Raw genomic sequence first — 24,122 nt, 5'->3', positions numbered from 1 at the left:
CCCCTTCCCCTTTAAGACTGGATTTCACAAAGTTGCTTAGAGCCTTGTTAATTTACCAAGGCTGGTCTTGAACTTGTGATCCTCCTGTCTCAGCTTCCCAACCCACTGGATTACAGAAATTAATAAATATTCAAAATTTTATCAAATTTAAATTCTGATATGGTAAATGTTCACAAATATAAGCCATATAAATAAAACCATAGTCTTCATCTTAGATGTGGTGACCTTGGAATGACCTTCCCATTCTGTGAGGTAGAAGAATGAAGAACAAAGCTAAATTAAGATGAATCAGCTGGGCACTGTGGCATTTGCCTCCAGTGACTCAGGAGGCTGAGACAGGAAGATTGCAAATTCAAGACCAGCCTCACCCTGCCCTCAGGAACTTAGTGAGACTGTGTCTCAAACCAAAAAAAAAAAAAAAAAAAAAAAAAATTAAAAAGACTGGGAATATGACTCAGTGGTTCAATCCCCAGTTTATAAAAAAAGGTGAATAATTATCCCATAAGTTGAAAAGGAGTCACTTGGGATTTCCCAAGTGATAAATATAAGCCATATAAATATACTACTGAGCACTTTTTTCTTTTTTCTTTTGTACTTAGGATTGAACTCAGGGGCACTGCACCACTGAGCCACATCCCCAGCCCTATTTTTTATTTTATTTAGAGACAGGGTCTCACTGAGTTGCTTAGCACCTCACTATTGCTGAGGCTGGCTTTGAACTCAAGATCCTTCCGCCTTAGCATTCCCAGCTGCTGGAATTACAGACGTGCACAACCATGCCCACTTTCTGAACACTTTTTTTTGCTCTCATTCGGAGTAATATTTAGATATATGAACTCAACAGTGTTGTTGTTGTTGTTGTTGTTGTTGTTGTTATTATTATTATTATTATTTGGTGCCTGCAATTGAAACTAGGGCCTCATGTATAGGCTAATTTCTTTCTTTTTCTTTTTTTGTTTTTGGTAGCAGGGATTGAACCCTGGAGCACTATCCACTGAGCCATATCCCCCACTTCTTTTTATATTTTATTTAGAGAGAGGATCTCATTGAGTTGCTTAGGGCTTGCTATGTTGCTGAGGCTGGTTTTGAAGTGACGATCCTCCTGCCTCAGCCTCCCTAGCCACTGGGATTACAGGCATGCACTGCCACACCTGGCTTATTTTAATTTCTTATTTTAATAAACAAAAAACTTTAAATGTGTTTTTCTTGTATAAGTATACTTGTTAGCTTTTAAGTTCTTCGGTTTAGTGAATATTTGGGAAATGATACATACCCTCCACAGAGAAGATGACCAGGTTATGGCCTACAAAGAGGACAAGCAATTTTTTCATTTATTAAAGAATGAAAACAGGTATCTGTTTCACTGCAAATATAATTATACCTTCTTCTGAATCTTGATACAATTTATTATCTGTGCTACTCAATTGCCATTTATTGCATACTGCTTTTCCTAGATAGCATCTGTTTGTGTCTAAACATCTAACTTTCTTGATCTAAAAATTTTTTATTTATTTAATTTTAATTAAAAAAAATTTTGGTACTGGGGATTGAATCCAGAAGCACTTTACCTTTGAGCAACATTACAGCCCATTTTGTTTTGAGACATGGTCTCACTAAATTGCTTAGGGCCTTACTGAATTGCTGAGGCTGGAATTGCACTTGTGATCCTCCTGCCTCAGCCTCCTGAGTCACTGGGATTATGGGGATGTACCACCATGCCACTCTTCTGATCTGTAAAATTTATATAAGCAATCTTTGATAGTCAGCTTAGTCCTTAGACAAGTTTACAGCAGGTAAAAATATACTGGAAGCTTTTGTTCAGAATTCCAGACTTTCAACTTAAGGGTCCTAGAACCTCTAGTTTCTTCTTTGCTAGAAGCCAGTCTCACACATATTAGTGGCATGACGTAAAGATTAATTTTAGAGAAATTGGTAACATGATGTGTTGCTTTATTCTGTTAAAGTTTTGTTTTTGTTACTTCTCATCTGTGTTTAATGTAGATTAAAAACTTTTATTGTATGTACACCATGAGATAATGAATGAGTGAGAGTTTTTAAAGATCTAACAAATATGATGATAATGCACCTTATAGGTATACTCCCACCAACAGCAGAGATCTAAATCATTAAAGCCTGTTCAGTCACCACCTGTGGAAATAATTACAACAATGTTATTATAGACATTATTCTGCATTAAATTATAAAGCCTTCTTAGCATGGTGCTTCTTTTTATAAAATACATACTGCAGTATGCACTTATCGCAGCAGGCCTATAAAATGAATCTCTAGTCTAACTTGGATTGTTTCTGAGAATTAACCACATTGTAGATTATCCATAATCTAAAGCCCCTCCCCAACACTGATCATAATAGCTCCCAACAGGAAATAACTAGGTGAGGGTCAGAGCTAAAACTTAAATATAATGAAATATATTTATGAGAGTGCCTATCTAAGTTAATATACTTCCATATGTGTCAAAGTCATGTATAATTGTCTTTTAGATTTTCTGTTTTGCTATAATACATACTTTATTCTCTCTGTAGGCTTTTTCAATTCTTTGGGGATAGAAACTGTGACTTACCCATATTTGCACTATTGTTAATATGTAAATTATACTCAACATATGCTGAATTTAGGAAATATTTATTGCAGATCTCTTCTGTGTAAGGTATTGTTCTAGGTAATGGTGAGAAGGATAGAAGGAGACTATCTTTCAATTAGTGAGAGAGATGATAATGTATGTAATAACTGTAATATGAGGCATAGTTTGCTTCGTGCTACCATAAAGGCACATTTATAGAATTCAGTCTACTGTTTTAGATTAATCATACATCTTTTCCCTTCCATTAGTGCCAATAATGGAGAGTTGATGATATGTGAAATTTCTAACCAGCCCGACTGTATTCTGTTTTCATTTTAGGTGCCAACAATGAAAATTGAGAATGTCAAAACTTACCCTCGTGAGTTGCAGAGAATAATGAGTGAAGTGCAGGATATGACAGACAAGCAGAGTAGCATGGATGCCAAATTTGCAGAACTGAAAAAGTGGGTGTTTATCAAGATTTCCAATGTCTGTTTCCAAGGTTTAAAGGTTGATTGCTTCTGAGTTGAGAAACTGAACTCTTGTTTTCCATGGCACTTTAATGAGGTTTCTTTCAAGTTAAACCGCAGCACTGAATCAAATGCTTTAGTGTTTGGACTGCTGCTAATGTGCCAGTGGCTCAGATCATGTAATTGTGGCTGACTAGAAGACCACTGTATAAATCAGAAATAAACGATTGGCATCCAAAACAACTGTGCAGGCATGAGTGGTATAGCATATAGCAGTTTTCATTTGACAATAGAAAACAGAAAAATATATAGGTTCTGTATTTAAGTAACCTGACCTAAATTCCTGGCTAATTCTTTCCTTGGACTAGTTTTTTAAAATTTTCTGTGAAATGCATACTTTAAGATGTATTTCATTGCTTTCTGAGGAGTTACCATGTACAGAATATAGCATACAGTTATTCTAACCTTTATTCAGAATATAGTGTTCAAAGGCAAAATTTAAATGGTTAAGCAGTCTCAAAATAATACCTGTGATAAAAAATTATAACCTATTTTTTCTTAGAGATGTATGTGAATATTTTCCAGTAAATGTTCATAAGTATTCAAATTAAACTTGAACTCCTTTCCAAATCTTTTGATGAACTGCAAATGTACCTTTAATTTCATGATTCAATCTTTTGTAATTGACTTAGTAAATTAAACTTTTCATATTCATCAAGGGAGAAAAAGAGTGAGGAAGTAAGGAGAATGGAAGTAGTTTTCTTGCTTTTTCATCAACATTGAATATAAGCCCAGATTTTCATTGACATTGACCATGAGCCAACCCTTCATATTAATTCTGGATATCAGCCTGTTGTTAAACGTTAACCATAACCTACAGATACATCATGTGGTTGATGATCCTCCAGTGGGTTCTGGCTTGTTTTATAGGTAAAACAGACCAGAAAATATTGGGCAATAGTGAACTAGATGGCCTTCTGAGGTTTCTTTTGGCCCAAAATTTGTGATACTTTCCCATTGTGGAATTTGGATTGTATTAGAACACATTTAAAAGCCATTCTGTATAGGAAATTTAGTCTCTTAATCTGGTACAAAGTGTCTCTTGTCATACCATTCAGTAAAAGTATAGATGTGTTAGTTTGGCATAAATCCACCATCCTAGAGTTTTAAGTATTCTTTCAGCCTTTTATGAACTATTTCTCTATTCCTAATCCTATGAATGTTATGACTACATTAGAAGTATATGGATTTGTGGGGGTGGGGTTGTGGCTCAGTGGTAGAGTGCTTGCCTGGCACGTGTGAGGTACTGGGTTTGATCTTCATCACCACATAAAAACAAAGAAACAAACAAACAAACAAATAAATAAAATCATGGCATTTGCAGGTAGTAGATGGAGTTTGAGAAGACAATGCTAAGTGAAGTTAGGCAATCCCCAAAAGACAAATGCTGAATGTTTTCTCTGATATAAGGTGATTGACTCATAGTGGGATAGAGAGCGGAATGGGAGGAATAGATGAACTCTATATAGGGCAGAGGGGTGGGAGGAGAAAAGAGAGGGCAAGAGGTTAGCAATAATTGTGGAATGTGATGGATATCATTATCCAGAGTACATGTATGAAGGCATGAATTGGTGTGAACAAACTTTATATACAACCAGAGATATGAAAAAATGTGTTCTATATGTATAATAAGAATTGTATTATACATATAGAACACATATTATACATAATACACTGTCATGTATTTAAGAAATGAAAACAATCAATCAATAAACAAATGTATTATATCCATTTACAACTAAAAAAATGAAAATAAAGAAGTATATGGGGTTTTAATGATTCTCAGATTCTCCCGTCTAGAAGAGACTACCTTAATAGTAGTCTTGCTCTCAAAAAAATTACTGTGTGATACAGAGGTGTAGATCAGTGGTGCAGCATGTGACTAGCATGGACAGGTCCCTGAATTTGGTCTCCAGCACCACATACAAAAAAGAGAAAAATTAGTGTGATATCTGTATGGACTAATTCACTGACAAAGTTTGAAAAGTATTAAATTTTAAACCTGAAATATTCAGGCAGGATAATGGGAGGTGGCAATCTTCATGAAGAACATGTTTTTGAGACTTTTATTTTTAATTAATTTTTTAATTAGGACAGTGGAATGCATTACAATACTTATTACACATATAGAGCACAATTTTTCATATCTCTGGTTGTATACTAAGTATATTCACACCAATTCGTGTCTTCATACCTGTACTTTGGATAATAATGACCATTACATTCCACCATCATTTCTAACCCCCTGCCCCCTCCCTTCCCCTCCCACCTCTCTGCCCTATCTAGAATTCATCTAATCCTCCCATGCTCCCCCTCCCTACCCCACTATGAATCAGCATCCTTACATCAGAGAAAACATTCGGCATTTGGTATTTTGGGATTGGCCAACTTCACTTAGCATTATCTTCTCTAACTCCATCCATTTACCTACAAATGCCATGATTTTATGCTCTTTTATTGCTGAGTTATATTCCATTGTGTTTATATGCCACAGTTTTTTATCCATTCAACTACTGAAAGGCATCTAGGTTGGTTCCATAGTTTAGCTGTTGTGAATTGGGCTGCTATAAACATTGATGTGGCTGTGTCCCTGTAGTATGCTGTTTTTAAGTCCTTTGGGTATAGACTGAGGAGAAGGATAGCTGGGTCAAATGGTGGTTCCATTCCCAATTTTTCAAGAAACCTCCATACTGCTTTCCATATTGGCCGCACCAATTTGCAGTCCCACCAGCAGTGTATGAGTGTTCCTTTTTCCCCACATCCTTGCCAACACTTATTGTTGTCTGTATTCTTAAGAACTGCCATTCTGACTGGAGTGAGATGAAATCTTACAGTAGTTTTGATTTGCATTTTTCTGATTGCTAGAGATGTTGAAGATTTTTCATATATTTGTTGATTGTATATCATCTTCTGAGAGAAGTGTCTGTTCAGGTCCTTGGCCTGATTAAGTTATTTGGGTTATTATTTTGGTACTTAGATTTAGTCTGCTTCCTTAACGCAGTAGACAGTGTGTCAGTCTCATAATCTGAAGAACATTTTAAATACTATTAACTCAGACAACTCAATATAATATTTGATATATATATTCAAAATTCTACAGAAACATTTCTGTCCTGTTTCATTTGAGGAATCTGTTAATGTTGTAGGAAATATGCAACACTTTGGCTTGAAGTGACAGAGCTAAGACAGAATTACTGCAAGCAACAGCAACTTTTAACACAGGTATTAATTAAATCTTTTTTAAAAAAATATTTTTTCATTTATTTATTTTTACATGGTGCCAAGGATTAAACCCAGTGCCTCATACATTCCAGATAAGCACTCTACCCCTGAGCCACAACCCCAGCCCCTCAGTTCAGACTTTTAAGGTAAAGATTAAATAAATCACAACTAAATTTTAATATTTAGTTGTATTGGGCTGGGGATGTGGCTCAAGTGGTAGCGTGCTCGCCTGGCATGCATGTGGCCCGGGTTCGATCCTCAGCACCACATACCAACAAAGATGTTGTGTCCGCCAAAATTAAAAAATAAATATTAAAAAATTCTCTTTCTCTCTCTAAAAAAATATTTAGTTGTGCTTAATGAGGTCTCTACCTTCCTCTTTACCTGTTGATTTCCTTAAATATTAAAGATGATGTCCTAATTAATTATTCTGTATGATTTTTTTTCAGATTCTTCAGTTTATGTTGAATTTGATAGGTGAAAACTACATGGTAAACACAGATAGAAAAAGGTGAATTTATTAACTCCAATTCTTTTCTTGGTTACAGAAGGTGTCTTTATTCTCTCTTATAATTTTTCTAAGATCATTCTTTTTTACATCAGAGAATTTAGCATGTACAAATTGTACGTGTGATATCAGGATAAAAAATACCTACCAACAAAAGCCACACATATCAGCTCAGTGTATCTTGGTTTTCCTTTTGTTTTCGTACTTGATAACAGACCAACTTTGCTAGGCATGATACAATAGGTATATCCTAGTTGCTGGATCTTACTTGCAGGATGATTTTTTTCTTTCTGTCTTCCTTTTGTAGGCCTACTAAGGGCTAATCATTCTAAGGCTTCTTCTCTGTAAGGAGCCAGACAGAACTGGACTTCTTTACTTTTAAATAAACATGTTCATTTTATTGTATGTATGTATGTATGTATGTATTTGGTGCTGGGGATCAAACCCAGGGCCTCACACATGCTAAATCCATACTCTACCATCGAACTATACCACTAGCCTCAGAATCCCTTCTTAACATATCTCCTGGGATTATTCTGGAATAGATTGAAAAGTACTCCCCAACTCTACTTTGTTAAGGAGTCGTAGAACTTTCATAGAGGTTCTTCATACAAGGGATTATCCTGGACAGAAAGAGCAAAGATGTTTTACCTCCAATTTCTGATATGATCAGGAGTTCCCAGCTTTACCTTACCCAGTCTTTTGCAACCTAAAATTATAGGATTTTTATATAAGTCCTTAGAAGACAGAGTATATAATTGTAAAATATTCCCTTGTGATATGCCATGTAGTTGTATCTGAGAAATAAAGTCATGTTATTACCTTGATTCCTCAGATTTCATTAAGCTATTTTGAACCAGTAGATAATAGCTGAAATTTATTGAGTATTTACAGTGTGCTATGTGCCCTACATAGACTATCTCAATTAATTATTACAAAAATTCTATTGGATGGGCTCTAACATTATCCCCATTTCACAGATATGAGAATTAACCAAAAGAAAATTTAACTACTTTATCTGAATTGACTTAGTTAATACATGATAGAGTTATATTTCAAACCTAGGTAGGGGGGAATCATTGACTTCAGAGCTTTGCCTCACATTTGAGTGGACCCTCCTTCACACTTATTTTTGATAACCTCTAATTTTGATATAATCAAACTTGATAAAAATTTATATGAATGCTACAAGTGACTCCCATAGAGCTTTTACCCAGATTTCCAACTTAACATTTTATATTATCATTTATTCTCCCTTCTTCCCTATCCTTACACACACACAGGCACACTTTTTCTGAACCATTTGAAAGGAAATTCAAGATATAGTGTCCATTGTTCCTAAGATTTCATGTGTATTTCCTAAGAATAATGATGATGATGATGATGATGATGATGATGATTGTTATTATTTGCTTTTTGAGGGGGTGTTTTTTTTTCCTTTTCAAGGTATTGAACCCAGGGGTGCTTTGCCACAGAACTATATCTCCAGTCCTTTTTATTTTATTTTAAGGCAAGGTCTTGCTAAATTGCTGAGCCTGGTCTTGGACTTAAGATCCTCTTGCCTCAGCCTCCCAAGTCACTGGGATTATATGCCTACACCACCATGCCTGATGGACTTCAACATTTTTGAAGAGTACAGGCCAATGATTTTTGTAGAATATCCATCACTTTGGGTTTGCTGTGGTGTCATGGCTAGAAAACAATTGTAATTTTTGGTAGTATAACTAAGAAATGATTCTGTATTCTTAGTATATCATTGTCAGAGACAACTAATGTCAGTTTCTGTAATTATCTGTGATGTAAGCTTTGATCATTTGAATTCAAGGGGTGTTTCCTCAGTTTCTCTAGTCTTAAGTTACTATTTCTCACTTAGTAACTTTCCAGGAGATACTTTTAATTTATATAAACACTCTTTTCAATGTTTTTTCCATTAAAGTAGTCCTTAACTCAAGGGCGATTTACCACAGAGTTACACACCCCTCCACCAGCCCATTTTTATTTTATGTTGAGACAGGGTCTTGATAAATTTCCTAGGCTGTCCTTGAACTTGGCATTCTTCTGCCTCAGCCTCCTGAGTAGCTGGGATTATTGGCATGCTATTTGTACAATTTGACTCTTCTAATTATATTATTTCTCTATATATTTTGTTTACATTCTACTATAAGGAAGAACTTTTTCTTTTTTTGCTGGTTATTCATTTATTTATATCAACATGGAATCATGGATTCTTATTTTAGTAAGGGATTATAATCTTTATCAGAATATGTCCATTGACAGATATATTGTGGCTTTGAGCATTTTTACTTTTCACATAATAGAATGTTCTAGGCTTGATTTATACTTTGCATTTCCCAGCTCTGGAATCAGGCATCACTCCAAAGAGTCTGGTTTCCCCTTTAGCTCTTTGTTTTAGTTTTAGCTGACCCAATGTATACTTAAAAAAAAAAGCAAGCTATTAGGATATCTTAATGTAGACACTTAGAAGGAAGCTAGCACACAGTGGTAATATTCCAAATTGTTGCTAATTTTTCTAAGCTGCCTCTCATTAAAATGTGGTGGGTCCTTTTCTTTGCTCACATTGTTGCTGAGATGCTAAAACATTATGTCTCGTGGGAATCATTCTAACAAAAGATAATTAATATTTAGGTTCTATACAATACTTTTACTGACCATGCAACATTAAGATAACTTATAACATTGAAATGTGAATCTCGTTGCAGGTCATTTCCACTTAAATCTGGGGCTTCAGCTTCCAAATGTGCTCATCAGTATTTCCATATTCCAGAGGAGAAGAAGAAAGAAGCTGTAAGATTCTGGAATAAGATGATAGTGGTGGGTGGGTAAAAACAGAGCATTTACTGTCAGTTAAATTTCCAGTACCTGTTATTATTTCTCATACCATTGTTAAGTTTCTCTATGGGAATCACATCAAATATGATCTGAGAAAGACCAGATGTATACATAGGTACATGATCAACTCTCATTTCCTCTAACCTTCCTGTTTAGATGCAGATATTACAAAATGGTTATACACTTATTGAAGAAAAATATAAAAATCTCCTTGACAGTATCATACCTACTTTGAAAGATGAATCTAAAACCTTAGTTTCATGTATGGACCAGGCAATTGGAGATGATGGGTAAGCAGTCTTGTGGATAATGTACTGGTAATGAATCATAATATAGTCTACAGGTATGTTAAATCACGAGGTATATTTTGTTGTTAAGTGAACAAATAATGTTTTCCTTCAGTTACTAAAATAAAATACAACTGATGTCCTGTCATTATGCATTTGTGTTCTTCCTTAGTGTTAATCATACTGCTGTCCATATCTGGGCATTGAACCCAGGGTGTGAGCAACATTCCCAGCCCTTTTATGTGTTGTTTATGGACTTTATTTTATTTATTTTATTTTATATGTGATGCTGAGAATCTAACCCAGTGCTTCACACATTCTAGGCAAATGCCGTATCACTGAGACACCATCCCAGCCCTAATGTTTTATTTTGAGACAGAATCTTGCTAAGTTGCTTAGGGCTTCACTAAGTTGCTGAGGCTGGCTTTGAACTCATGATCTTCCTGCCTCAGTGTCCCAAGCCACTAGGATTATAGACTTACACCACTGTACCTGGCTACCATTCATGTTCTTGTTCAGCCTTCCTTATGACTACCAAAACAACCTTGTAAAAATGTTTAACCTGTATTTTATTACAACAGAATAGGGCAGTGATAACTGGCCCTTTAAAATATGTATACAGCAAATGATTTTTGAAGAAATAAGGTATTAAAATATAATTTACTTAATGTAAGATATTTGTATATGATTATGGCTTGGATATGAGATATCACCTAAAAGTTCATGTTTGAGAGAATCTAAAAAGGTTCAGTAGTGAAAACATTTGATTATGAGAGTTGTAATTTACTCAGTGAATTAATCCACTGATAAGGATTAACTAGGTGGTAACTGAAGGCAGGTAGGGTGTAGCTGGAGGAGATGGGTCACTAGGGGCATGACTTTGGGGTTTATATTTTGTCCCTGGTGAGTGGAGAACTCTCTCTCTCTGCTTCCTGATTGCCCTGTCCTGAACTGCTTTCCTCCTCCATACCCTTCTACCATGATGTTTTGCTTCACCTTGAACCCACAGCTGTGGAGTTGGCCTTCTGTGGACTAAGACCTCTGAAATTGTGAGCACCAAATAAATTTCTCCTTGTCTCAAATTGTTCTTGTCAGTTCTTTTGGTCACAGTGGCAGAAAAGCTGACTAAAACACACACACACACACACACACACACACACACACAATATGTAACTTTTTTTTAGATGCCAACAATAGCCAGTTAAAACTTCTAGTGGAAAAAAATTCTCTTGACAAAAAAAAACTAAATTTAAAAATACTATAAAGTTAATAATAAATATGAAGTATATGTTGGCAAAAAAATTTGTTCTGAAAATTTGAGAATTTCTATATATGCTAAAGAAAATAAAAATATAAGCATGAGGTTTTTTTTTAGTGGGGGTAGAGGTTGCTGCGTAGGGAACCCATTGTATGTTCTAGGCAAGTGCTCTATCAGAGATAGGCATTCTGAGCCTTTTTATTATTTATTTTGAGATCAGGTCTTGCTAAATTGTTGAGGCTGGGCTCAAACTTGTGATTCCCCTGGCTCAGCCTCATAAGTAGCTGGCATTCTAGGCATGTGCCATCATGCATGAATATTATTTTTATTGAGACATAATAGTTTTACATATTTATGTGTTACAGTATGGTTATTCATACATGTGCAGTATCAAATGTGCAGTAATAAAATCAGGTTATACCCTTCTAGTCATTTTGAAATATATTGATTGTTTTAACAATACTTACTTGTGCTATATAGACAAATAGTACTAGTTCCTCCTCTCTGTTTTAGTGCCCTTTGTTTAACTTCTTTCTTTCCTCCCACTCCTTCCCTTCCTAGTCTCCGTTGGCCACCATTTCTTCTATAAGATCAGCATTTTAGTTTCTACAAATGAGTGAGAATATGTGGTATTTATCTTTCTGTGTTTGGCCTATTTTCCTCAGTAAAAGGTCCTCCAGTTTCATCCATGTCACAAATAACAGGATTTCATTCCTTTATATGGTTGAGTAATAATATTCTATTGTGTTTACATACTGTGTGTGTGTGTGTGTGTGTGTGTGTGTGTGCGCGCATGCGCGTGTGCTAGGCAAGTACTCTACCATTGAGCTACAACCTTAGCCCCGTTGTGTATATTATTTTTAGGTGTGTGTTATAGATATTTGGATGTCTATTGGAGAGAGTTTTTTGTTTAGACATCTAAGTCTCAACGATGTCTATATGGTTAGAAAGAAAGACCAAATGGAGAATCATTAAATGTGGTGCAGGAGGGTGGAAGTTCTAGAAAATGATACTTGACTACGAGACTGTTGGAGGAGCATGCAAGTGGAAAATCATTCAGAAGAATATTATGAGATGTATTTTAGAAGTATCCAAAGAAATCCTGAGGGTATAGAATGTTTGGGGAGAGATAAGTGTTGGAGGGGGAGGTCAGTATGGATATGAGCAGTGTGTCTTAGAGCCTGGTATATCCAGAGAAGTAAGCCACTGAGTCAGTAGGGTCTGGGAGCTGGGGTGCTTAAGGGGACAAGACAATGAGAAGGGTGCCATTTTAGAGAAGGAGATATAGATGTTCAACATCAGTCCTTGAATTAAAGTTTTTCACAGATATTGTATGCTAAATCCAATAGCATGTAAGCTATCCATCTGGTTGCTGGCCCAGAAAGAGATGCATATATGCATTTTCTTTACCCTGTCCAACAAGTTAACAAGGATGCAGAGTGGTGACAATAGATACATCTTTAAAAACAGAGTATACCACAAAAGCTTTCCTAAATAGAGCAAAGAAAGAAAGAAATCAGTGGATCTGGGACTTTATGACATCTAGAATGTTAAAATTTTGATGAATGATATTTGAACATGTGTACAAAGAACCTTAGAAGCTAATTAAAAATTCAAGTTTCAGGGAGGCTACACAATCACAGATATTTGTAGTGTCTTAAAATATCATGTCAGGAAAAAATATGGAAAATCATGGTAACACATCAACTTAATTGTTCTATTAGAAACAAATATTTAATCCTATGATAAAATTAACTTGTTTGTTTAGCTTTTTCATCCTTGTTCAAAGAACCCCAACACAAACTATATAATTTGTTACATGAGAAACAATACAAAAATCATTTGTCTTTTCTTTGTATTTCCTCCTTTATTGATAAGCAAATAGTTGTCCCATTCTGCTTATTTTCTAGTCAGAATTGACTACAAAACAGAAAGGAAACTTGAGCTGTGAGCTTTGACTACTGATCCTCATAGTGCCATTCCATTGCTCTGATTTGTAACATGCTATATAGCCTCTCTAAATGATAAATGGATAGATAGGAATACTTATATGTATGATAGTTACATGCATACAATAATATGTAGCTGAGATTTATATATGCATAGCTAAACAGTTTTATGGAGACATAATTTGTTAATTTTAATTTTTGCTGTTCAATTTGTATTGAATTTACTGAGTTGTTAAACTATCCCCATCATCCCATATTAGAGCATTTTTATCACCCCAGAGAAATCTTTCATGCCTGTTTACTAACCTACTTTCTGACTCTCAATTTGACTACTTTGGATATTACATATCAATAGAATGATAGAATAAATGGTCTATTCTGTCTGGCTTATTTCACTTAGCATAATATTTTCAAGGTTCATTCATGTTATATCATAGATTAGTGCTCTTTATAAAAATAAAAAAATTCCATTTTATGGGCTCACCACAGTTTTCTTTCCTATTAGTTAATTGACACTTTGGGTATTTTCCATTTTGAGGCTATGAATAATGAACATTCACAGAAGAATATTTATGTTCATATTTCTCTTGGGTATATACCTAAAAATGGAATTGCTAGAAACTAATGGAATAGAATGGAAAATTATTTTTTGTTACTAGGGATTGAACCCAGGGGTACTTAACCACTAAACCACATCCCCAGACCGTTTTTATATTTGATTAGAGACAGGGTCTGAGTTGCTTAGGGCCTTGCTAAATTGCTGAGTCTGGGTTTGAACTTGCAATCCTTCTGCCTCAGCCTCCTGAGTAGCTGGGATTACAGGCATGTGCCACTGCACCCAGCTTCCCAAGCTTTTTAATTTTTAAAAATTTTGAAACAGGGTCACACTAAGTTGCTCAGAGCCTCAGTAAACTGCTGAGACTGTCCTTGAACTTGTGATCTTCATACTTCAGCCTCCCAAGTTGCTGGAATTACATGTGTGAGCCACCATGCTTAGCATGTTTAACTTCTTAATAAATTTACAAACTGTTTTCCAAAGTGGTTATACCATTTTGCCTGTATTTCCACCAGTAATACGTGGAAGATCCTATTTTTGTATATCCTCACCTTCACTTGTTATTGTTTGTCATTTTTTATTATAGCATTCTGGGTTTGATAAATATTTTTTTCATTAAGTTAAGGTGATAGAACAATTGACTGGTCAGTTGGCATGGACATAGTATTATATGATGTATAAATGAAATGAAAGGAGAACTTCATGGCATATCATATAAGTTATTCTAAATATTGCAAATATTTATATATTATATAACTGATGGAGGTGTTATAGCCTGTATGATTTGAGTTCTAACATCATTTTTGATTAATATGTTCTTGTTGTTTCTCAGAGAGGATCTTAAAATGTCTATTCAGGATATACCTATGAATGAAAATTCATCGGATGTTGATATGTATTCATCTATACCCGATTTTCAAGAACTAATGACTGAAGACTATTTAGGAGAGGAAACTGACAATATTTCTTTGGAGTTTATGTCTTCTCCTTCTGAGGATAATTATTCAATCTTTACTGAAGACAAATCAGACAGTCAATTTAATACTATAATGAATAGGTATGCAATATCTTTCTTCTGTAACCTAGTGGGTTTTACATATTTTTGAGGAAAGTGTTTTTTTTTTTTTAAATTACAGTCTGGGGTTTGGATACAGCTAAAGAAAATCAGGGATATAACAATAGCTTATAGAGTCTTTGAAGGATACCTCCACCCCCACTCTTGCCCTTTATTTCTGTGAAACCCCAAAACATTATTTAGAATGTTGATAAGGACTTTGAAATCTAAGTATATAGCTAGTTACCCCCAAATCTAGCTGAGCAGTAGCATAATTCTTTGCTATATCTGTGATTACACAGTTGAATATTGAGTTGAGTCTACTCTCATTTTGCAACCTTAACTAATCAGACATTTTTAAGGGGAAAACTAAATTAGGATCAACACCTTATCCTGGGACTTAGCACTGATGTAGAACTTGTGTTTCTGAGGAAATTTGGATATTGATTTTCACACATATGTTCTTTTTCTGAAGTTAGAAAATTACCTGTTTATCCAAAGCATAATATTATGGTAAGTTCTGGGAGATATAATTAAGGAAACATTTCCCTTAGGCACCTCCAGTCCTGATATTATCTTTGTTTCTTATATACTGCAAATGTACTTTTTGGTAATATATTTGGTGTTTCACCTTCTGTGGTCTTCTGAAAATAAGAGCCCAACATTGGTAGTATAAAATCTTCCCTTTATTTTATATTCAAAATTATCTCAGAAAGCAGGATGAAACCTCCTGCTTGGAACAGAACTAGAAGAAAAAAAAAAAAAAACAAGATGTCTTCATTTCCTGAAACTAAGAGGTTGTGTGTGCTTCAGCAGAAATACTACTAAATTTGAGCCACAGAGTCACTGTTGTCAGCAGATCTCTACTCAACGACAACACTGAGTGGCTTGTGGAGGAGGGATGTCAGCTGGAGTTTCACCTTCATCAGCAGTGCTTACATTAGTCTGTTTTCATGCTTTACCATCTTATATTTGTATTATTCCCTGCTACTTTCCCTTATTTATTGTCCAATCCCAGAAAGATGAAGGTCATGTGTGGGCCTTGGTCAAATTTTTCTCATAAGTAGCTTCCCAAGAACATCCAAAAGGGGGCCCTGTAAGCTCCCTGAGCCTGATCCAAAACTTCACTACAGACCCTTGGACCTGTTTCAAAGGAAACTTCTCTAGACAATGAAATAATCTACCAATTTTAGGGCACATTATGTCCTCAGAACATTAACAGCAACTGTTGTTTGAGATAATTATTCTGAGTTGCTTTAACATTGCCTGAATTGGCCACCAAAATGAAGTTTAAGTTCTAATAGATTGGCAAAGTTATAGGAAACTAAGAATTTAGTGGCATTTGGATTCTTAGGTTAAATAGTAATATTTGATAATAATAAAATATATGATCCTCAGAACACCTGATTTTCCTGATGACTGGCACCACAAAATGAAGTCAAGAACTCTACCAAAGGACAAAGTCAAACTATGCATTATTTTTTGTTCACTGACAACTGGTGACATGTGTCCCACTTCCTCTATTGACGAGATTCAGGCTGAGTGTTGTTCACTGGAGCAGTGTAGCCATTTCAAAAGCTAACTTTGGTGTATATAGAATCTCATAAATGAAAAGACCTAGAGGTCATTTGGATTAGCTAGCTACATTGTTGTGGTGTTTTGCATCTCACTTTTTTCCTTTTGATTGGGAACAGTGACTTATCATCCTATTTGGCACCAAATTCACAAAAGGGCATCCTGTGGAATTATAGCTTTCCCTGGGAACAGACTAGCGTGTTTTTCTTCCATCCTTCTTTTCTAGGCCTCTTCAGGTTGAAAACTCTGGTATGTTACTTGGAAGTGGGCCGCTTTGGCTGAGTTATAACCAGTGAATTATGTACTGAAATCTTCTGAATAGCATTAGGCTTTATAGTCTGAAAGTGAAATATCTGTAACTGGAAAATGCCATATGGTTTGTGGTTTCTTGGTCAAGGACCTGCCATGATCTGTGCAATTTATTATGTTTGTGGTATTTTCTCAAAGATTGTCTCCTGGCAGTTAGATTACCATTTTTTCCATCCACCTTCATCCTGCTTGGCAGCAGAGTTTGTTGATTTCCCCACCCCTCTATTTTTCATTTAAGGGATGAAATGTATATGCAGGGTATTGAAGGAAATCTGGTGGAAATTAAGTCCTTGCAATCTAGGAAGAAAGTGAACTGTGATGCTGGTCATGTCAATGAGGTAAGACTATCAATTCATTTTGCTGTATTTACATAAATTATTCCAAAAGCAGAATGATATATGACAATTGGCACTGGTAATATTATGCCTGGGATTAAAAAATACTTGAATTCTTACCTTAACTTTTCCGTTGATTTAGTGTATATGGTGTTTATATATTGGTTTTCTGAACCAGAAACTGAAGTAGTTATTATATCTCTCTTCCCCAGACTAATAGTATAATTTATTTTTTATTATGTGGTGATTTTCCTTCTTCCAATTCCTTTAAAATTGTCAATATGAAAGTATAAGTATACCTTTATGTAGAATTTTGTGATGCTTTAATAATAGTTTTTCATACATCCAAAGTTCCTCTTCTTGTCACATTATACCTCACTGTTGTGCAAAAATATTTTCCTAAACTAACAGTGTAGAATTTAAGTTGTTGTATATTTCTCTCTTTTTTCTTTACAGCCAGTCAGTTCTAAACTTCCTACTTTAATGACAAACGAAACTGAAACTTTATCCAGTATGGATGTCATGGCAGAAATTGATGTAAGATCTATTTTTCTAGTTGTTTTATTGCTTTTTATATATCATCCAATTCTGGGACACTATATTGTATTTTTGATGATGAAGATTGCCATAGTAGATTATTAGCAGAAAAACTTGACAGTTAAGTGAATGAAGTAGGATGGCTTAAGGGATGCCATCTATATTCTTTATCTGCCTTCCTCACTTTTTCTTCTATGCCTTAATATTGACTACTTATAGCAAAGTCCAGTTTAACTTAGTATTTTTCAACATTTTACTACTTCCATGCATATTTAAGACACCCAGAGATCCACTTAGTGAAGCAGAACTTCTTTGTTCACATAGTTGCAGGTGGCTACTAATATAATTGACAAGCCATATTTACTGATGAACCTATTATTCCAGCTATTCAAGAGACTAAGAAGATAGGAACATGACTTGAGCCTAGGAGTTCAAGGCCAGCCTGCACAACATAGTGACACCTCATCTCAAATCAAAAATTACTTCTAAGTGAACCATTGCTTTTCTTGGCAATTGCTTTCTTTATAAGTTACATAAAGAGGAATCTTATCCTATTCCTGTCTATATAATCAAAAACTGATCCATGTGTTAGATTAAGTATCTTTTTTAACATCAGTTGCCATGCTGAACAACAGAACTTTCTTTAGAACTTGTCTCTTATAGACAAGGGGACCAGAGAGAATAATTAAAGGAATATTTTTGGGTGCTGGGGATCAAATTCATGGGCTCATGAATACTAGGCAAACACTCTATCATGAGCTATACCCCCAGATACTAAGGAAATATTTTTAAGATACTTGTCAGCCAGAAAATATGTATGACTGGATTAAAATGACCATTACCACATTGCTCATATACTTGATTTTCTTAAACATTACTTCACACTCTAGGATACCCTTTCCTGTCTTTTATGACATAATTTGGTGGCTATAGGTGGCTTTTTTTTTTTTTTTTTTTGCTACTGGGGGATTGAACTAAGGGACACACAACTACTAAGCCACATCCCTAACCCTATTTTTATTTTATTTAGAGATAGGGTCTCACTGAGTTGCTTAGTGCCTCACTGTTGCTGAGGCTGGCTTTGAACATGTGATCCTCCTGCCTCAGCCTCCTGAGCCACCGGGATTACAAGCGTGCACCACCATGCCTAGCTATGAGTGTCAGTTTAATGAGAATGTTTGACAAATGGAAAATCTGTGCATTTTAGACTATGTAATAGATAAATATCTGAATATTAAATGTATTACTTTATAAATATTGGATGGGTAACCAAATTTAATCTATGTAAGAAATCATGCTTTGTTTGGATATAGTCATTTAGTAAATGATCATGATTATGACTGGAAATTATAATAGGACCAAAAAAGAACAGGGCATCTGTTTGTTAAAATTGTTTTTGTTAAGCCTTTCCTCATACTCCTGTGAATTGCAAGGAAACTGAATTCCTATCAGATAATTTTCTTTAATAGTATACTTACAGGCCTGTTTCTCTTAGCTTAGTGAAATCTTATTGTTGCTGTTGCTATTTTAGGAAAAAATAAAACCCTTGTATATTCCCATAACTGTTTTCTCTAGCTACAAAAGATCTCTAGATGAAACTTTTTTTTTGGTCATTGGCCATTAAGTAATGGGGCTAGATCCTGTGGGTGTTGACTCTTGTTATATATTGTTTAGATGAGATAACTTGAAAGAAGTGTTTTTTTTTTCTTTCTGGACATACTAGACATATTTGATGATTCTCATCATTCAGGTTCAAACACTCAGGTTCAAATCCAATATTTACCACATTTGCTTTTGTCTGGGCAAATAAATATTGGTCAATATTAGTTCAAGCTAAGTGACAACTGGACCTACGTCGCATAATTGGCTCTTGCTGCACTATGAATTGATTTTTTCCCCTCTGTCTAAAGAGCAGTTAGTAAAGAAAGCTACAGCCTTTAGAAAGCAAAGTAAATGGAAGCATTCTTCCCTCAATTTTGTTAATCTCTCAAGAGAGAGTTTTTTTTTTAAGGTACTGAGGACTGAACTTAGGGCCTCATGGTTGCTAAGTGTGTACTGCACATACTCCGGCCCAAGACATAGTCTTTTTTTCATCAAGTATTTAACTTTATCTCCAAGAATGATTGATGGATAAAGATTCTAATATTTTATCTCCCTTTATAGACTCTTGATTTAATGAATAGTGAAGAAGGAGAGAGGAATCTACTTGAAGCCAATGGAAGAAAAGGTATAAACGATTTTTTTGTAGAGGGGTAAGATTTATGTTTTAGACTAGCCTCACAGCTTACTATCTAAATGACCTTTGGCATGTCATTTAACCTCTGCAAACCCATCTTTACTCTTGTTTAAACTAAGATAATAATAATTGCTTTTTTGATTTATAAATTTTTATGAATATTAAATGAGTATTAAATGAGATAATATATTTGAAAGAGCCCTGAAAACTATTTTTAATTGAATTTATTTTTTAAATATATGACAGTGGAATACATTACAATTCTTATTACACACATAGAGCACAATTTTTCATATCTCTGTATGTAAAGTATGTTCACACCAATTTATGTCTTCATACATGTATTCTGGATAATAATGACCATCATATTCCACCATCATTTCTAACCCCATGCCCCCTCTTTTCCCCTCCCACCCCTCTACCCTATCTAGAGTTCAGCTATTCCTCTGATGTTCCCCTTCCCTACCCCACTATGAGTCGGTCACCTTATGTCAGAGAAAACATTCAGCATTTGTTTTTACACAATGGAATTTTACTCATCAATAAAAGAGAATAAAATCATGGCATTTGCAGGTAAATGGATACAGTTGGAGAAGATAATGCTAAGTGAAGTTTAGCCAGTCCCAAAAAAACAATTGCCGAATGTTTTCTCTGATACCATGTAAACTTAAGGGAGAATGTATTATAATGTCTCTAACTTTAAGACAAAAATCATAATAAAGATATTCAAAAGGATGTGCTGTAATGAATTTGGGCTTTTCACATGACATCCAAACAAGTTCTCATAAGGTGGGTCCTTTGTTTTTTACTAAGCTTAATTCTCCACAGTTAGCCTTAGATTTTATAGGAAGTGCATCCTACAAAGATCTATATTCTAGTGGTTACTGATATTCCTAAATCCAAAAACAGATTTTAACAAAGTCACATCACATTCTTCTCTTATAGAATCATCAAAAGTTTGAAATATTAAGTATATTAGGAAAGCTGATATTAGATTCTAGGACCAGAGGCAAGAGTACATTATTCTTCCACATTATTCTTGCATAAGATGCCCCTCCAATAGCTATTTTGAAGAGTGTAACTCAGAATAGTGAGAAGATAACTCTCATTCTATTCTGTGATTCATTTAGCAGTGTAAGATTTTGATTATATTTTTTCTTACCCTCTCTTCTCCCACAATGTGTAACAAAACAATGTCTCTCCACAGAACAGCATGTGGCAGAATACAAGAAATATGCCCTGCTTTCCCTGTTAGAAGAGGTGCCAAAAAATGATTTTGGAGAAAGACTTCAAGATTCTAATGACCTTCTTTTGGATGATCTGAAGAATCCATCGTTGGTCTTATCAGATTTCAATGACCATGATTGTATAGCCCTGAATGTTTCATCTCCAGGAAATGTAAATACTATTGAAAACTCTGCACCCCACTTGTATGTGGAAACAAATGGAGAATCTATGCTGTTCCCTTTGGTTTTTCTCAGCCCTGTTACCAATTTTGATGATGAATCCAACAAACTTGTGTCTTCTACTTGAATTTATTTTGAGCTCCCCCCATTCTAGCTTCCTGCTAGAAAAGTGGCAATGATTCAAATACCTTTGGCTATCTAGTATATGCCCCTTCATCTCTTAACCTCTGTGAATTGAAAAATACAGTTAAAATTGTTGCTTGCTGGTACCTAATCAAGTTTTCACAACTGGGATTAAATTCAAACCACACACACAAAAAAAGATAGAGAACACATTGAAGTTGGGAGGGCATGTAAAAAAATGTAAATCAACATTTTGCTGATACCTTATTTACATCCAGAAGTTTATGTTAAGTACTACAAAGGATGACAATCTTCAAAATAAATAGCAAATCCATGTAGCTAGTTTCTGCTGATAGCAAGCAAACTATGCCATTCCAGGGATTCTTGAGACAAATATATTTTGAAAAATATTTTCAAAAGCAAGGATTTTTTTGTGAATTCTGGAAAGGACAGGACTAAAATTTTCCCTTGATTTTACAGGTACATTTATTTTACAGTTTTTCTATTTTAGTTTAATTATGCAATTTTTATTTTCTAAGGAAAATTGAATTTTCAGCATAAAATTATATTTTTATATGCTATTGCACTAATCAAAAGATTCCCTTTACTTGGGCTGGAGTTGTAAGTCAGTGGAAGATAACTTGCCTAGCACGAGTGAGGCACTGGAGTCGATCCTGAGCACCACATACATACATACATATGTAAACAAATAAATAAAAATATAAAGAAATGCTGTCCATCTACAACTATATAAAACAATTTTAAAGAAAGACTACCTTTACCCAATATTTTGAATCTCATCTAAAACCTTGTGAAAGAACTGAGTCACATTCTAGCCATGTTTTTCCCCCCAGTATGAGGAAACACAAATATATAAATATATATATATATATATATATATAGTTGTAGTTAGACAAAATACCTTTATTTTATTTATTTTTTATGTAGTGCTGAAGATCGAACCCAGGTCATTTCACGTGCTAGGTGACTGCTCTACCACTGAGCCACAACCTCAGCCCCCAATTTAGTTTTTAAAAATTAATATGCCACATTCACAGTCAACCATTTCTTAACTTTATCTCCCATCTCTATTTCTTTAGTTGCTTAAAGCATATGCTGGCATGCATATACTTAATTTTATAATTGATTATGCTTCAGGAATGTTATATGGTTTTCAGCCTGGAGCAGTTCTTATACAAACTCGTAGGATTCATATTTGATCAACCAGTGGGCACCACAACACTTGGACTCTAAATCTTCTGTTAAGTACAGGAAACATTATAAAACATGTGCAAGATTTTCTAGTTTTTCAAAATGAATAGAAAATCTTCAGGGTAATTTTTATGTGTGCAGGTGTGTGTGTGTGTGTGTGTGTGTGTGTGTGTGTGTGTGTGAGAGAGAGAGTGTGTGTGTGTGTGTGAGAGAGAGAGAGATTGAACCCAAAGGTGCTTAACCACTGAGCCACATCCCCAGCGTGTGTGTGTGTGTGTGTGAGAGTGTGTGTGTGAGAGTGTGTGTGTGTGTGTGAGAGAGAGAGAGAGAGAGATTGAACCCAAAGGTGCTTAACCACTGAGCCACATCCCCAGCCCGTCTGTCTTTCTTTCTTTCTTTCTTTCTTTCTTTCTTTCTTTCTTTCTTTCTTTCTTTCTTTCTTTCTTTCTTTCTTTCTTTCTTTCTTTCTTTCTTTCTTTCCTTCCTTCTTTCCTTCTTTCCTTCTTTCTTTTCTTTCTTTCTTTCTTTTTTTGAGACAGTATCTTTCTAAGTTGTTGAGGCTGACCTCGAACTTATGATCTTCCTGCCTCATTCTCCTGAGTTGCTGGGATTATGGGTCTGTACCTCCATGCTTGGCTCAAGCTAATTTTTTAAAAATTTTTAGTTGTAGATGGACACAATATCTTTATTTTATTTATTTATGTGGTGCTGAGGATCAAACTCAGTGCCTCACACATGTGAGGCAAGTGCTCTATAACAGAGCTACAATCCCAGCCCCTCAAGCTAAATTTTTAAAGAGATCAATTTGTACCATTTTTCTCTTCTTTTACTCTTATCTGCTAAATGATTTCTACAAATTTACTTATTTTATGCTCCCTTTATTTCACAAAATTTCACATGTGGTTCCAGAACCTCTCCAATGAAGTCAACTTCAAAAGAAAGGATTTTTTAATTGTTTTCAGCCAATACAAGTAAAAATATTTGTGCTCATTTTAATGGTTTATACAATCTCTAAAATTCTTAAGTCCAGGCTTCATTTTATTCAGGACTGAACTTTTAATATGCAGAATTGAACTTTGCATACTAAATTGGAAAAAAAACACTTTCATTGTTGTTATAATGTTTACTTCACAGGTTACATAAAGTTAATAAACATCCTACCATGTGTTTCATGTTGTCTTCTTTGGGGAAGGCTGGGCTCTATACATAAAGAAGTAAACTGTACATATAGGTTTGCGACTGTGTAAAACACATACATATACTTATTTGCACCAATTTCCACTTCAAAAAAATCCTAGCCTTGAGATTCCTTCAGTTGTGTGGTTCTATGCAAAATAAAAACAACACAGAGCCACATATGTGGAGCAATGTGTTGGAGGTGAAACTGGCAGTATCTTCAAATCCATTGCTCAGGAGTTTACATTTCAATTTGAACAGTTTGAAGCAGGCAAAAAATATGAGGGACAAAATGAAATCAAATTGGCATGTTCATAATAGTCTGGTTGTAGATTGGATAGTTTTAAGAATCTAATATTATGTCTATCAAAAATAATGTTCTGTTTTCCTCAGGGCCCATACCCCATACTAAATAGGT

At 34.9% G+C, this 24,122-nt stretch overlaps 1 protein-coding gene across 1 annotated transcript in view; it reads left to right on the top strand.

The window, feature by feature from the left end:
- The window catches only part of LOC101978234 (heat shock factor protein 3), a 55,057-nt gene extending 31,381 nt beyond the window's left edge, over nucleotides 1–23,676 (top strand). Inside the window, exons 4-13 of the mRNA XM_040288561.2 lie at nucleotides 2,921–3,045; nucleotides 6,258–6,333; nucleotides 6,783–6,844; nucleotides 9,562–9,646; nucleotides 9,848–9,981; nucleotides 14,574–14,798; nucleotides 16,918–17,017; nucleotides 17,471–17,551; nucleotides 19,715–19,778; nucleotides 20,995–23,676. Of these exons, the coding sequence (XP_040144495.2) occupies nucleotides 2,921–3,045; nucleotides 6,258–6,333; nucleotides 6,783–6,844; nucleotides 9,562–9,646; nucleotides 9,848–9,981; nucleotides 14,574–14,798; nucleotides 16,918–17,017; nucleotides 17,471–17,551; nucleotides 19,715–19,778; nucleotides 20,995–21,320 (1,278 nt within the window). The 3' untranslated portion in view covers nucleotides 21,321–23,676. The remainder of the gene's footprint in view (nucleotides 1–2,920; nucleotides 3,046–6,257; nucleotides 6,334–6,782; nucleotides 6,845–9,561; nucleotides 9,647–9,847; nucleotides 9,982–14,573; nucleotides 14,799–16,917; nucleotides 17,018–17,470; nucleotides 17,552–19,714; nucleotides 19,779–20,994) is intronic.
- Nucleotides 23,677–24,122: the final 446 nt, after the last annotated feature.

This window comes from Ictidomys tridecemlineatus, chromosome X (assembly GCF_052094955.1).
Source record: "Ictidomys tridecemlineatus isolate mIctTri1 chromosome X, mIctTri1.hap1, whole genome shotgun sequence".
Lineage (NCBI taxonomy): Eukaryota > Metazoa > Chordata > Mammalia > Rodentia > Sciuridae > Ictidomys > Ictidomys tridecemlineatus.
Note: the sequence above shows the minus strand (reverse complement) of the source record. Positions and strands in the feature narration are given on the sequence as shown.